A 16,581-nucleotide genomic window follows, 5' to 3' on the forward strand; every position below is an offset into this window, starting at 1 on the left:
CTTGAGGGCAGGGTGAAAGTTGGAGGCAAAGTTAATAAAGTCAACGAGTTCTGCATGCGTGCAGGAAGCAGCGCCAATGCAGTCAACAAGTTCTGCATGCGTGCAGGAAGCAGCGCCAATGCAGTCAATGAGTTCTGCATGCGTGCAGGAAGCAGCGCCAATGCAGTCACTGACTTTAAGTTACTAAGTTACTAAGTTTTTAAGTTACTGACTGGAACGTTTTTGGACCATGGAGGCGGGGTACCCGGAGGAAACTTACACTGTCATGAGAGAACGTACAAACTCCTTACAGACAGTGGAGGGGAATTGAAACTGGGTCTCCAGTACTGGAAAGTGTTGTGCCAACCACTCCGCTACCATGCTGCCCCTGTTTTAGAGATGTCCTCGTGTTTGTTTGTGAATTAATTAATTACTTAATTGGGTGCAGGAGTGGAACCTGCTGTTGTCTATTGTTGCTGTAGCCTATCCACTTCAAGGTTCGATGCGCTGTGCATTCAGAGATGCCCGTTTGCATACACTATTGTAACATGTGGTCATTTGAGTTACTGTCGCCTTTCTGTTGGCTTGAAGCAACCTGGTCATTCTCCTCTGACCTTTCTCATCAATAAGGCATTTTTGCCCAGAGAACTTCTGCTCTTCGGAATTCCTTTTTTTTTGTTTATTTTTTTCACACCATTCTCTATAAAGTCTAGAAACCATTGTGCATAAAAATCCCAGGAGATCAGTAGTTTTTGAGATACTCAAACCACCCCCATCTGGCACCAAGAATCATTCTACGGTCAATGTCACTTAGATCATCTTTCTTCCCAATTTTGGTCTGAACAACAGCATAGACTCTCGAATAGCTGCCTCCTGATTGGCTGATTAGAGACTTGTATTAATGAGCAGGTGTAAAGGTGTACCTAATGAAGTGCCACTGATTGCATTTTAATGATTTAAGCATGAATGTTGGAGATATGATTAGTAGGCATGCAGGTGACAGTATAATTGTTGTGGTGGATTATGAGACAAGTTACAGATCAGATGGAAAGTTGGGGCTGGGGGGAGCATTGACAGAAGGCATTTAATTGTGGAGAGTTGAAGTACGAGCATTGAGTATAGGAGCTGGGATGTAATGTTGAATTTGTACAAGACATTGGTAAGGCCATATCTGGAGTATTGTGTACAGTTCTGGTCACCGAATTATAGGAAAGATGTCAATAAAATTGAGAGAGTACAAAGGAGGTTTACTAAAATATTGCCTGGGTTTCATCTCCTAAGTTACAGAGAAAGGTTGAACAAGTTAGGTCTTTATTCTTTGGAGCGTAGAAGGTTGAGGGGAGACTTGACAGAGGTGTTTAAAATTATGAGGGGGATAGATAGAGTTGATGTGGTTAGACTTTTTCCGTTGAGAGTGGGGAAGATTCAAACAAGAGGACATGGGTTGAGAATTAGAGGACAAAAGTTTAGGGGTAACATGAGGGGGAACTTCTTTACTGAGAGAGTGGTAGCTGTGTGGAACGAGCTTCCAGCAGAAGTGTTTGAGGCAGGTTCGATGTTGTCGTTTAAAGTTAAATTGGATAGCTATATGGACAGGAAAGGAATGAAGGGTTATGGGCTGAGTGCAGGTCGGTGGGAATAGGACAGGGTAAGAGTTCGGCATGGACTAGAAGGGCCGAGATGGCCTGCTTCTGTGCTGTAATTTTTATATGGTTATATAGAGTGCAAGGTGATGCACATTGTAAAGTCAGATGGGTTAGGATATATATAGTACCTGTCAGGGCACCAAACAAAGTCGATGATCAGGTTCATAGTTCCGTAAAAGTGGTAGCACAGCTAGTGAGGCTGACAAAGGTACAGGTGTACGGATTACTTGCTTTCATAAGTGGAGGCATAGAATATAAAAGTTGAGAGCTATGTTGCAACTTTACAAAACACTAGTTAGGATGTGATTGGAGTCTTATGTGCAGTTCTGCTTGCTGCACTACAAGATGTAGTTGTGTTGTAGACAGGACGGAGGAGATTCACCAGGATGTTGCCTGGATTCTCAAGGTTTAATGGGGAGAGACTGGATAAGCTGGGCTTGTTTTCCCTGAACTGAGAGAAGTTGACAGGTGATCTAACAACAGGATATAAATTAGAAGTTCAGAGTGAACTTTATTATTGGAGTACATGTATGCCACCATATACAATCCTGACATTTATTTTCCTGTGGGCATACTCAGCAAATCTATGGCATAGTAACTAAAACGGGATCAATGAAAGATCAACCAAAGTGCAGAAAACAACAAACTTGTGCAAATGCAAATAAATAGCAATAAATAACGAGAACATGAAATTACAAGATAACTCCTTCAAAAGAGATCACAGGTTATGGGAACATCTCAATGGATGGACAAATGAATGTAGTTATCCTCTTTTGTTCAAGAACCTGATGGTCGAGGAGTAATAACTGGTTTTGAACCTGGTGGTACAAGTCCCGGGGCTCTTGTACCTTCTGCCAGATGGCAGCAGCAAGAAAAGAGCACAGCCTGGGTGGTGGGGATCTCTGATGATGGATGCTGCTTTCCTACGACAGTGTTTCATGGAGATGTACTCAGTAGTTGGGAGGGCTTTAACTGCGATGTACCAGGCTATGTATACTGGGTATTCTGAATTACTTTCCCATTGGAAGGGTATCAAAAGCAAAGGAGCTTAGGTTTCAAGCGGGAGAAAGGAATTTCAAAGGGGATCTGACAGTTTATGTTTTACACAGAGAGGGACTGATACCTGCAACTCGCCAGAGGAGATGATGGAATCAAATAGAGTTACTAAATTTAAGAGACTTTGAATGGGACAGGCATAGAAGGATATGGACAGAACGCAAGAGAAGGAGATGAGTGTAAATGGACAGGAGTGGGTTGAAGGACCCATTTTCATGCTGTATGACTTGGACTCTTTACTGAAAGCAAGAGCAGCAACCATTTTATCTGCCTTCGAGAGTATTTGTACTTCACTCTTCAATTTCACTTTTCTTTCCAATAAACTCTGCTCGGTAGGACTTCTCCTCCCTGCCACACACTCACCCAAGCTGAGTACATGCCACTTGCTGGAAGACATGTCATCTGTGGGTAACATTACAGTAGCCCTCACAACATTCACACACATTCCCAATTGTTCAGTGACTGGGGGAGAAGGGGGAGGAAGTATAGGGATCGCTGGCAGATTCCCCACACACCACAAGGTTGCATCATCCTCAATCCCCTGCACACTCATGACGGCATGGCCAGATTCTGCTAACTCCATCTATAAGTTTGCAGATGATATCACTACAGTGGCTGCATCTCAAATAACGACAGGTCGGGGTACAGGGAAGAGATCGAAAGCTTAGTGATATGGCGTTATGACAACAACCTTTCCCTCAATGTCTGAAAATCTGAACAGCTGCTCATTGACTTGGGGTGAGGTGGGGGCACACACGCACTCCTGTCTTTATCAATAATGCTGAGGTTGAGAGGGTTGAAAACCCCTAGTCCCCAGGACAGAACATCACCAACAGACTGCCCTGGTCCAACCACACAGATGCCGTGTCCAAGAAAATTCACCGACTCCTCGACATCCTCCTGAGGCACAAGAAACTTGGCATGTCTCCATCGACCCTTAGCAATTTTTATGGATGCACCACAGAAAGCATCCTATCTGATGCATCATGGCCTGGCAAGGCAACTGCTCTGCACGTGACAGGAAATTGCAGAGGGTTCTGGACACATCACAGAAACCAACCTCCCCTCCCTGGACTCCGTCTACACTTCTCACTACTTCAGTAAAGCAGCCGTGCATAATCAAAGAACCCAACCACACCGGGCATTCTCTCTTCCCCCCACTTCCATCAGGCAGAAGATACAAAAGCCTGAAAGCACATACCTCTAGTCTCAAGGACATCTTCTACCCCCGCTGCTATAGGACTATTGACTCCATCCACCCATCTATCTAGATACAGCACAGAATTAGGTCCTCTGGTCCTTCGAGCCATGTCACCCAGCGATCCCTCAACTTTATCCTAGTCTAATCACAGGAAGATTTACAACGACCAATTAGCCTACCAACTGGTACTTCTTCAGACTATGGGAGGAAACCAGAATACCCAGAAGAAACCTACGCATTCACAGTGAGAACGCACAAACTCCTTACAGGCAGTGGTGGGATTTGAACCTGGGTCGCCCGCACTGTAAAGCCTTGTAATAACCACTACGCTACTGTGCTTCACAGTCTACCCTGTTATGATCTTTGCTTGCATCTTTGGAAAAAGCTCTATTTCTATCTTTAATATCTCTACTTTTCCCTTTCAGGGTTCTTTTGAAGACCCTGACCTAGAGTTGCACACTGACTACAGTTCTTTGCGGGAATGGGACCCACTCTTGGGGTCTCACAACTGGCTGCTATTCGATTTACCAAGGACGCGGCCTAGAAGACTAGTGTACCTCAGGGCTCCAGGATTTTGTGGCTCTGGAGGCGGGCGGACTCGTGGTCGATGCCTCTGCAGGAATCTGGTGTGTCGCGGGAGATGGAAGATCGAAAGCAGCAAGCTGGCTGCTGGCTGTGTGCCCAGAGACCCGAGTTCTTTGGGCACAGAGCTCGGAAAAAGTGACACAACAAACTTTTAACATTGTAAATCAGCGAGTTGTTTGTTATGTCTCCCCTCTCACTGTGAAATGGGGACACATATTTTTCCCTTATTAGGGAGAGAGAGAGAGAGAGAGAGAGAGAGAGAGAGAGAGAGCGCCTGTGGTATGTCGGATTACTAGGTGACCGAGTAGTCTTTGAGGTACTGCAAGTCTGTGTCTTTATCGGTGCTTTGCTGCACGCTTGAGTGCTCGGTGGGGGCCGCTGATGCTTTTTTTTGCTGGTGGGGGAGGGGGGATCGTTGCTTTGCTACTGCTTATGTGTGGGAAGGGGGAGATGGGGGGGCTTTGGGGTTCTAGCATTTAACTGTCATTCATTCTTTGGGGCACTCCTCTGTTTTTGTGGATGGTTGTGAAGATAAAGAATTTCAGAATGTATATTGTATACATTTCTCTGACATTAAATGTACCTTTGAAATCTTATCATCTCTCTGAACTGCACTCTCCCTAAAGCTTTTTCCATTTAATTCTTCATTCTCGATACACTGTTAATGATTTGATCTGCATGAACAGTATGCAAGACAAACTTTTCACTGTCACTTTGTACGTGTGACAATTATAAACCAATTCCAGTTTCTCCTAGGAGTAAGAGTTGCCATTCAGCCCCTCAAATTATACCACACTCTGTATCCCAGGCCATCTACCTGCCTTCGTTCCTTACGTTTTAACCACCAAAAGCCCATCAGTATGTGACTGGATTTAAGTGAAGATCATCAGCCCACTCAGCTCCTCTGGACACTGAACAGGGAATTTTGTGGTCTGCGTGAGCTTGTACTGTGTAAGCCACTGGTTCCACAATTTTCAAATTGTTTCCCATTTGATACTTCAATAAAGTGTGGCCAATCTGCAAGGTAGTTCCTCCCCAAAGCTGACGTAACAAATGACTCTGCCGTTGTAAAGATTGCATAACTGACAACCATGTCCACAATTGTTTACTTCACAGGTTTCATCAGAAGTCCTGGAGTATTACTACTTCTTTGTAAGTTAGTATCTAGTCTGACGACTTCAGTTTCCAAGAAACTGACAATGGTTAGAGGATTTAAGCATCTCTGATGATGATAGGTTGACATGCCAATACAGAGGACTCACCGGACTCTCCTCCTCTGGAGAATGTTCTGGAGAAGTTAAGCTGCTGTCTGGTTCTGTCATGAAAAGGTCCACCGTGCTGGAAGAGGAAGGAGAGGAGACGGTTAAATTGACAGTAGATTAAAAAAATCGTCCACCGTTTCTGATAATGCTTTCTTGATTTGGGAGGAAGTCAGCAGGGGGTGGCGATGGAATTCAAGGCTCATCATCAAAACTAAAGCCTCCTTTCCATCTGTTGACTGCGTTGGGGTATGGGCTTTCACTACTCTGTGTGCAGGGCATGTTTCTACAATACCCTTTAGCAGATGGGATTGATTATTTAATAAAGACTACATTTATTCTAGTTCCACTGAGAATTGGAGGCGTAAGATTTTCAAGAATCGAAAGCAAGTCTCGCCAAAATTTTCATCAGGGAAAGAAACATTATTCTGGGCCTGCACTGAGTGGAGATGCTGTGCCCATTACACCTCAAGCTTCGTGAAACAGTTGGCTGATATTGCACATGGTGAGGTACAAAGATGGTGATAGACAGAGGTACAGACCCCTGCATGACTGAAGATTTGATCTTCTAAGCTCTTGATTTTTTGCAGTGAACTTCACGCCCTGATCGCTGCCTCTGGCGAGTGAGATCAGTTGACTCAGAGAGCATCAACAGCATTTCATTGTTGTGCAGAATAAAAGGGGTTTGGCAGCACTTAAGTGATAGTGAGACTCTGCGAGTGTCACCAAATGGGCCAGTTACCTTCTCAACATGGGACTGAGGGGGTGGGGGGAAGACGATCTCCATTAGTGTTGTGCAGTTATAAGGCTTCTCACTTAGTTAAACAGCAGGGAACACCTGATATGTGTGTGATTTGCTCCTTTAGTTATCAGAGGCACACACTGATGTGCCTTGTGACAATAGTGCTCTGTCACACAGACCAGACTGGACCTGTCTGCACCACGTGGGAGGACAGCATAGAAAACATGGGATTTAACAAAGCTTCAATTCTACTCACGAGTTGCTAAAGGAAATCTCAAATGCATCCAGCTCCCGGAATATTTCACTGAAACGTCTTGGCTTTTCGTTGCTTTGGTCCTGAGCACTTAAACCTGTGTGAAGAACGGAGTTTATAAAACAGAGGTACGAAGATTCCTCTTTCTCAAGGCTCTGCTGCTTCCCTTATCCTCAGTCAGGAGCACTGGCTACTGGATTCCAACTGTCCTGCCCATCCCCTTTAGAATGGAACCATCTCCAAGTGTTGTGCAAGGATTGCCAGTGTGTGGGTGAGTGAAATGATAGGACTGTGGGGAAAAATAAAACGTGTAGGATTAATGTAAATTAGTGCTTGGTGGTCAGCCTGGTCTCCATGCGATGGAGGGCTCACAACTTGTTTCCCCCGTCTAAATCTGTATCATCAGCAAGCAGGCTGTGTTCTTAACTGCCCTTGGACAGATGGTAGTTGACCCTGGTGTCACTCTGAGCTCTCCAGTCCCTTTAATCCTCATTCCTTCCCTTTCGTCAGTCGAAGCTGCTCAGACAACTGAAATCTCCAGAATTCAAGTCAATGCACACCCTTCAAGAACAGATGAATAGGCTTTCAGATGGCAACTGCTCTACGCAAGACTGCAAGAAATTGCAGAGGTGTGGACGAAGTCCAGTCCGTCTCACGAACCAGCCTTCCCTCCATCGTCTCTGGTGCCTCTTGAAAGCAGCAACCCCTTTCATATCCTCCCCTCTTTCCATCAAGAAGAACAAACGGAAGACCAGGCTCAACAGCAGCTTCTACTGCACTGTGAAAGGACCCTTGAATGGAGCACTCGTACTATCGGGGTGAACTCCTGATCTCTCAGCTCATCTCATTATGGCCCCTGTACCTTATCTGTCCACGGGCAGTGCACCTTCTCTGTATTCTGCTTTGCTTGCCTTTTTGTACCACCTCCCTCTACTTACGCATGGAATTATCTGTCTGCAGGGCATGCAAACAAAAGCTTTTCATTGTATCTCGGTACATTTGATAATGATGAACCAGTAACAATTGTTAAAAGCCACAATTATTATTTTGCTGTCCAATTGCCAAAATGACAGCAGATTAACAAAATGGACTTTGGATTTTTTTTTCTGTCGGACAATTCTTATGTTCCCTTTAGTAGGATATTGCTCGTAGTCAAACACTTCTCCTTATTCCTATTCCAACCATTTTGGAATCAGCTTCATAACAAACCTACTAACTCACAAAACCATCGTTCTGAACCTAATCATCTTCTCTTCCTCCATCCTATCATACTTCAATTGTTTTTTGAAACCTTTTATACTCTACTTTCCAAATGTTACTCTGTTAAAAGAAAGTTACCTTACCACTGATTACATATTGAATTACCAAATGCTACACCAACATTTGATACCTTATCATGTCGGTTTACAATCCATTAATTCAACAGCAGAGTTTAACATTCAAAATATAAAATTAAGTTACAGAGAATAAACTTTTGACCACAATGTTCCCCAAGACCAGTTTCAAGTTCTCCCTAAATGTGGCCTGTTTGGACTGTGTAAGGGCAAATCGCTTAACTCAAGCTGGAAATTTTCTAATTAGTCCCTCCAACCTGCTTCACGTTTCCTGAAAGGTTATAGTACTCAGTGATTTTTGTGACAAATAGAGCAATGCTATCTTAGAGAAATCATCAAGAAGTAATTGGTTTTGAGAAACGAAGTAATTCCGATAAATGCAGCGCTTCAAATTCATCGCTAAAACTCATCAAAACAAAATAATACCTGCTGTCCAAATGTGTGGATGAATTAATCAATATGGACAAAGGTTTTGTCACTTTAAGTGCACATTCATATCATTTACAAACATTTGGCACAGTAGAACCATTTAATTCAAAACATAGAATAAACCCCAATCCATAGGCCAATGGTTTTCAAACTGAGCTCCTAAATTGACAACAGATGGTCTTTCAATTAAAATATTTAGTTGTGCCTTCCATAATTCTAACACACATACCTAAGGACAGCTTACACACACCTTTAAGTTGGAATTAATTATATACATTTAAATTTTTCATCATGTCCTAATTCTACTTTTGGTCTTACCCTTCTTGTTGCAATATCATTTTCACAAATCTTCCAATTCTGCCCTCTTATATATGAACTGACCCACCAGTGACAACGACGTGGCCCACTATCGTATACAGTACTTTGATACAGTTACGTATGAAGGAATATTTCACTGAAACGTCTTGGCTTTTCGTTGCTTTGGTCCACTGAATGGATGAGGTGCAAGGAGCCAGATAGTGGCCAGGGTAAGTTGGGTTGGTTTAGATTGTTGGGTCTCAACCTCCCTCTGCCCGCTCCCTGACAGTCTCACCCTCAGTCTGCTCCCCAATCGTCTTCACCCTCTGTCTGCTCCCCGACCGTCTCGCCCTGTGTCTGCTCCCCGATCGTCTCGCCCTGTGTCTGCTCCCCAACTGTCTCACCCTCCCTCTGCCCGCTCCACGACCATCTCACCCTTCCTCTGCCCCCTCCCTGCCCTCACCCTCCCACTGCCCGCTCCCCGAACCTCACCCTCCCTCTGCCCGCTCCCAGACCGTCTCACCCTCCCTCTACCCGCTTCCCGATCGTCTCACCCTCTGTCTGCTCCCCGATCGTCTTGCCCTCTGTCTGCTCCCCAACTGTCTCACCCTCCCTCTGCCCGCTCCACAACCATCTCACCTTCCCTCTCTGCCCCCTCCCCGCCCTCACCCTCCCACTGCCCGCTCCCCGAACCTCACCCTCCCTCTGCCCGCTCCCAGACCGTCTCACCCTCCCTCTGCCCACTCCCCGACCGTCTCACCCTCCCTCTGCCCACTCCCCGACCGTCTCATCCTCTGCCCGCTCCCCGACTGTCTCACCCTCCCTCTGCCTGCTCCCCGACCCTCACCCTCCCTCTGCCCGCTCCCCGACCGTCTCACCCTCTGCCCGCTCCCCGACCGTCTCACCCTCTGCCCGCTCTCCGACCCTCACCCTCCCTCTGTCCGCTCCCCGACCGTCTCACCCTCCCTCTGCCCACTCCCCGACCCTCACCCTCCCTCTGCCCACTCCCCGACCCTCACCCTCCCTCTGCCCGCTCCCTGACCGTCTCACCCTTCCTCTGCCCGCTCCCCGACCATCTCACCCTCCCTCTGCCCACTCCCCGACCGTCTCACCCTCCCTCTGCCTGCTCCCAGACCGTCTCACCCTCCCTCTGCCCACTCCCCGACCGTCTCACCCTCCCTCTGCCCACTCCCCGACCGTCTCATCCTCTGCCCGCTCCCCGACCGTCTCACCCTCCCTCTGCCTGCTCCCCGACCCTCACCCTCCCTCTGCCCGCTCCCCGACCGTCTCACCCTCTGCCCGCTCCCCGACCGTCTCACCCTCTGCCCGCTCTCCGACCCTCACCCTCCCTCTGTCCGCTCCCTGACCGTCTCACCCTCCCTCTGCCCACTCCCCGACCCTCACCCTCCCTCTGCCCACTCCCCGACCCTCACCCTCCCTCTGCCCGCTCCCTGACCGTCTCACCCTTCCTCTGCCCGCTCCCCGACCATCTCACCCTCCCTCTGCCCGCTCCCCGACCGTCTCACCCTCCCTCTGCCCGCTCCCCAACCGTCTCACCCTCCCTCCGCCCGCTCCCTGACTGTCTCACCCTCCCTCCGCCCGCTCCCCGACCATGTCTCCCTCCCTTTGGCCACTCTCCCCCTACTTCCACCTCTTCCCCTCACCCTCTCCATAGCTCCTGTCTCTTTCCATCCACAACTTGATTACCGCCTGCTGCTGAGACAGAGGAGGGAAGTGGTGGGGTCTGTAGTCTGGTGCTTGAAGGGAAGGGTACAATGTTAAGAACAAGAGAATGTTGTGCAACTCTTTATTACTCACATTCTTCCATCCTCATCCCAGGGAGGCAAGGCTTTGACCTGATCTCCGCTGCCTAGTGCGCCACTAAGGGAGTCCTGCCTAGCCAGAGACACCAAGTTTTTGGAGAAAACTTTAAACCGTACCCTGCAGCCGGTTCAGTTGGGGATTAGAGCACTCAGTCACTTCACAGCTGATATTTCCCAACATTACATTTCGTTAAGGAAATGCACTCATGATTCTATCATTTATTATCTTGTGCCTTTATGCTAGCTCGGATTTCTGACAGGTTATAGCACAAATATTTTCCAAACTGCAAGACTGCAGGAAAAATCGAATAAACAGAACAGTCCACAAATCAGCAACTGCAACAATTTGCAGGTCATTAACTTACAAATATCGCACCATCCAGAGTTTGCTATCTGCAGTAGAAGTGTACCAAATGTTGGCAGATAAACTTTGATGTACAAGGCAGCCTTCCCCTGCCCTTTGTCAGACCCCAGCAAGTCCCACAAGCTCTGAATCATTACCAATGGTTCCCGTCTCCAGCAAGAAGCTAATGCTGAACTACGGAACAAAGTTTCAGGCTCAGTACAGCTTCCTGCAAGACGTAGACTGTCACTGACCACAAAGCGGATGAGACTTTAGAGTAGGGAGGAAGGAGGGGAGAAAATGGCCTGCAAAACACTGCCTGCTTTCCATTTGTAGTGTAGTGACAGATCAGCTGTAGGAAAGCCAAATCGATCAATCCAAGTTATTAAGATGACTTGATAGTTGTTGGATTCAAGTGCCAGGAATATCCTACCCACCTGTCACACACCCACACCCCTGTCAAAACCACAGTCTTCTCAGAGCTCTGCTGGTTGGGAAACAGACAGACCCAGTCAAACACACTCATAAACAGTGACCTACATAAAACCTTCACTTCCGCTATGCTTTAGATCCGAAACACACACACGGGTCAGCACCAGAGAAGCAGAGAACAAGGCAAAACTCGATAAAAATGCTTTGCATGCACTTCTTGTTTTCATCTTTTACCCGTGCATTTCCCTCTCTGGCAACTTGGTAACAAAGGGGCAAATTTTATGATGGGACATGCAACTTGGAAGAGAAATGCATTAAAAAGTTTGTGCGGTGTCAATTCTTCTTTCAATGTCAAAGGTAAAGGGTGGGGAAAGAATGAGAAGGGAAGCACTGTTCAAAATGTCCAAAATATCTGTGAAATTTAGATTTTTATTCGGCTCACTGCCAGATAGTACAGAGAAACATGCAATAGTCTTCTGGCTTAATGCCAATAAATATTTTTGAAACATACTCTGAAATTATTATTTAAAAAATAAAGTTCAAAGTAAATATATTATCAAAGTACATATACGTCACTAAATACAACCCTGAGATTCATCTTCATGCAGGCATACTTAATAAATCTATAGAGTAGTAACCATAATAGAATCAATGAAAGACTGCCGAAACTTGAGTGGTCAACCAGTGTACAAAAGACAAACTGTGTAAATACAAACATTAATAATCATAATAATAATGATAAATAAATATTAAGAACATGAGACAAGTCCTAGGAAGTGAGTCCATAGGCTGGGCGGTAACATTTCAATGGTGGGGCAAGTTGAATGAAGTTATCCCCTCTGGTTCAAGAGCCAGATGGTTGAGGGGTAATAACCATTCCTGACTTGGTGGTGAGGGGCCTGAGGCTCCTGTAACTTCTTCCCGATGGTAGCAGTGAGAACAGAGCACGTTCTGGGAAGCGGGGTACCCGACGATGGAGGCTGCTTTCCTGCGATAGTGTTTCGTGTGGATGCGGATCAATGGTCAGGAGGACTGTACATGTGATGCACTAGGGCCGGATCCACTACTTTTCCTTGGATTTTCCATTCAAGGACATTGCTGCTTCCACACCTGTCTGTGATGCAGCCAGCCAATATAGTCTCCATTACATATCTATGGAAGGTTGTCACAGTTGTAGATGTCATTTTAAACCTTTGCAAAATGCTAAGTAGAGGCCCTGCACTGCTTTCTGCTAATTGTGCTGGGCCCAGAAATAACAATAACGAAGCATTTAAAGTTGCTAACCCTCTCCACCTCGGATCCACGTTTGAGGACCCCTGGCTTCCTTTTCCTGAAGTCAATAATCAGCGCCTTGGGTCTTGCTGCCGAAGAGTAAGAATCGTTGTTGTTGTGGCACCACGCAGCCAGATTTTCAAGTGCCCTCCTATATGCTGATTCATCTCCACCTTCAATTTGGTCTTTGACAAGGGTGTTGCTTGGCCACGCAGTCATACGCGTAAAGTGAGTAGAGCTGGGGACTAAGCATACAGCCTCATGGTGCACCCGTACTGATGGAGATTGTGGAGGAGATGCTGTCGCCAATCCGAACTGATTGGTGTCTGCAAGTGAGGAAATTGAGGATCCAATTGCACGAGGAGGTATTGAGGCCAAGGTCTAGGAGCTTATTGATTACTTTTGAAGGGATGATGGTATTGAAAACTGAGCTGTAGTCAATAAAGAGGATCCTGATATATGCATCTTTGCTGTCCAGACGTTCAATAGTTGAGGGAAGAGCTAATGAGATGGCATCTGCTATGGACTCATTGCTCCGCTGGGCAAATTGGAGCGGATCCAAATCACTTCTCAAGCAGGGGTTGATATGCTTCATTACCAATCTCTCAAAACAGTTCATCACTGTGGATGTAACTGCTACTGGATGATAGTGATCGAGGCAAGGCAGCATGTTCTTCTCAGGCACCGGTATAATTGAAGCAGGTGGGTACCTCAGACTGCCGAAGCGAGAGGTTAAACACCTCAGTGAACACTCCAGCCAATTGACCAGCACAGGTTTTCAGTAATTGGCCAAGTACCCATCTGGGCTAGATGCTTTTCATGGATTCAGCCTCCTGAAGGGTCCTTGCATGTCAGCCTCAGATATCGAAATCACAGTATCATCGGGGGCTCTCAGAGTTCGTAATGGTTGCTCCATGTTTTGACAATCAAAGCGAGCATAGAAGGGATTGATCTCATCTGGAAGTGAAGCCTTGTTATTGGTTCTGTCACTTGATTTAACTTTATAACACACGATAGTATTCAATCGCTGCCACAACTGTCGAGCATCCTTCTTTGATTCAGATTGAGTCCAGAATTGCCACTTTGCCAGTGAGATGGCTTTCCGGAGATCGTACCTGATCCTCTTGTACCTCTTTTGGTCGCCAGACTTGAATGCCTCCGATCTGGCCCTCAGCAGGGCCGTTAAATGAATCCGTTAAAGTAGTTTCGGTGAAGCCAGAAAGTCGTTATCAAAACACTAGCGGCACAGTGGCGTAGCTTGGTAGAGCACTTGCCTCACAAAGCCAGAGACAATTTCGAATCTGACCTCAGGTGTTGTCTCTGTGGAGTCTGCACGCTCCCTCTGAGCAGAGTCAGAATGAGAATCAGGTTTGATATCACCGGCAGATGTAGCGAAATTTGTCAACTTTGCGACAGCAGTACAGTCCAATACATAATAACAGAGAAAAACTGAATCATAGTATGAATATATATGTTAAATAGTTAAGTTAAATAAGTAATGCAAAAAAAGTAGTGGGGTAGAGTTCATGGGTTCACTGTCCATTTAGAAATCAGATGGCAGAGGGGAAGAGTCCGTTCCTGAATCGTTGAATGTGTGCCTTCAGGCTTCTGTACCTCCTTCCTGATGGTAGCAATGAGAAGAGGGCATGACCTGGGTGATGGGGGTCCTTCATGATGGATGCTGCCCTTTTGAGGCACCTCTCCTTGAAGATGTCCTGCATACTATGGAAACCAGTGTCCTTGATGGAGCTGACTAATTTTCCTCTCTGCAGCTTACTTCGATCCAGATGGTGATGCAGCCAGTTAGAATGTTCTCCATGGTATATCAGTAGAAATGTGAGAGTGCTTTTGGTGACATACTAAATCTCGTCAAACGCCTAATGAAATCTAGCACTGTCTTGCATTCTTTGCCGTTGGGTCCAGGTTAGGTCCTCAGATATCTTGGCACCCAGGAACATGAAACTGCTCACTCTAAGGAGGGGGGAGCAGCGTGCGGCCGCTCCGAAATGATATTGGTATTTGTTAAGTAGGGGCCGTGCACAATCCTGATTTGATGGAGACGGACGTGAGAAGCACGGAGGAACATCTGAAATGCCCGCTTCGCTGCTGCTGTTACTGTGCGATTGAGAATCTCCGGAGGGGAAGGCCCCAAATCCTTGGCTTTGCCTATTGCCTGTTGCCGGGGCCGGGGTCGAAGCGCTCGGCAGAGATGGTGCTCGGTGCTTGGTGTCGGAGGGCTGGTCAGAGGCTCGAAGTTTTCGGATGGACTCGGAGTCGGCTGTGGTCGGGTGCTTCCAGGGTGCTGAATCGGCAAATTTGCGGCGCTGGAAGCTCATGGCAGGGAGAGTTTTTCTTCCTTCTGCCGTCTGCGTGAGATGATGGGACTCGTGAGAGACTTTGAGACTTTTTTTTTTACCATGCCCATTGTCTGTTCTTTATCAAATTACGGTATTGCTTTGCACTGTTGTAACTATATGTTATAATTATGTGGTTTTTGTCAGATCTTTAGTCTTGGTTTGTCTTGTGTTTCTATGATATCATTCTGGAGGAACATTGTATCATTTCTTAATGCATGCATTACTAAATGACAATAAAAGTGGACTGCGTGTCCTCATAATCTAATCTCTCCACTTCTGATCCCTCTATGAGGACTGGTGTGTGTTCCCTCACCTTACACTTTCTGAAGCCCACAATCAATTCTTTGGTCTTACTGATGTTGAGCTGTGACATTTGTGATGTTGTGCTGTGATGTTGCTGCGACACACTCAACTAGCTGGTACATCTCACTCTTGTATGCCTTCCCTGGATGCCCTGGTTTCCTGCAATATCTCAAAGACATGCCGGTTGGTAGGTTGATTGTCCACTGTAAACCGTCCCTAGTGTGTAGGTGAATGTTGATTCAGCGGGGTTAGTAACAGTGTGGAGAATTAAACAGGATAAACACAGGATAGTATGGACCCATTGGGATGAAGGGCCTGTTTTCCTGCTGTACGTCTGGGAGTCTAATATTTCCCAGAGAAATAAAAAAAAAAATTACCTACATCTCTGGACCAAATAGATAGATTGACCACTGCAACCCACTTCCAAGTCACCAGGGATCTCACATCAGACATTAACCCTCACTGGAAATTACATTGAGGTATTTGCTAAGAACAGCACTTGGATTAACCCAGCTGATTTTCCAAGGATGAGGTAGTGGAGGACAGTCAGAGCCTTTGGAACCTCCACAAACCAAGTAACAGGAGTGAAACATGGATCAGCTATAGGTCTATAGAAAGAGTCAGGCAAAGAACTGTACAGAAATCAATTTCATTTGAAGGATAACAAATGCTCCAACTGGACAACTCATCAGTGCTCATCAATCATTTGATCCTAGTTATCTTCAATTACAATCCTTGACTTTCAGCAATAATTTTGCATTTGGCCCTCTAGACTCCGGCAGCCATTGCACCATTCAATGTGATCATGGCTGATTGGTGTGTCAGCCTCACTTACTGTAGCTTAAGCTTTTTAAATTAAATCTTCTCCTCTTTTTATAATCACTCTGTGCTAAAAAGTGACAGAGATCTGGGGAACTACTACTGTGGAAAGTGGAAAAACGAATATATAAGCAACTATTTTTAAACAGAAGTCCATACTATCTTCACAACTTCTAATTGCCTTCATAACGCCACATCTGAAAAGGCAGCCCATGCTCTTGAAAATGGCTCACTTCACCCTGAAGATGACAGTACTGATCAGTTCCTTCCACATACCTCATCAGCTTTCCTTCTTCAACATGCCTGGGGTTAGCTCAGTGAGGAACTACAGTTCACTTGGGTAACCCGAGGTCAGATACAAGAAACCCAAGTGCCAGGTTTCAGCAATATTATTTACAGTTTCTACAATCTTTTGATTCATTACAGCTTGTATGAATAACTCAGTAGCGAT

At 46.1% G+C, this 16,581-nt stretch overlaps 1 protein-coding gene across 9 annotated transcripts in view; it reads right to left on the bottom strand.

Moving 5' to 3' along the window:
- The window catches only part of LOC140191242 (GEM-interacting protein-like), a 120,726-nt gene that overhangs the window by 60,726 nt on the left and 43,419 nt on the right, over positions 1–16,581 (bottom strand). For 8 of the 9 annotated variants that reach the window (XM_072248457.1, XM_072248451.1, XM_072248453.1 and 5 more), the window contains 2 exons: positions 6,725–6,818; positions 5,730–5,805 (listed from right to left, as the gene is read on the bottom strand). In XM_072248457.1, the coding sequence (XP_072104558.1) occupies positions 5,730–5,805; positions 6,725–6,818 (170 nt within the window). Of the gene's footprint in view, positions 1–5,729; positions 5,806–6,724; positions 6,819–10,969; positions 11,113–16,581 lie in introns of those variants that run through there. The other variant, XM_072248455.1, reaches the window with a different exon arrangement.

The sequence above is a fragment of the Mobula birostris genome, chromosome 32, assembly GCF_030028105.1.
Source record: "Mobula birostris isolate sMobBir1 chromosome 32, sMobBir1.hap1, whole genome shotgun sequence".
Lineage (NCBI taxonomy): Eukaryota > Metazoa > Chordata > Chondrichthyes > Myliobatiformes > Myliobatidae > Mobula > Mobula birostris.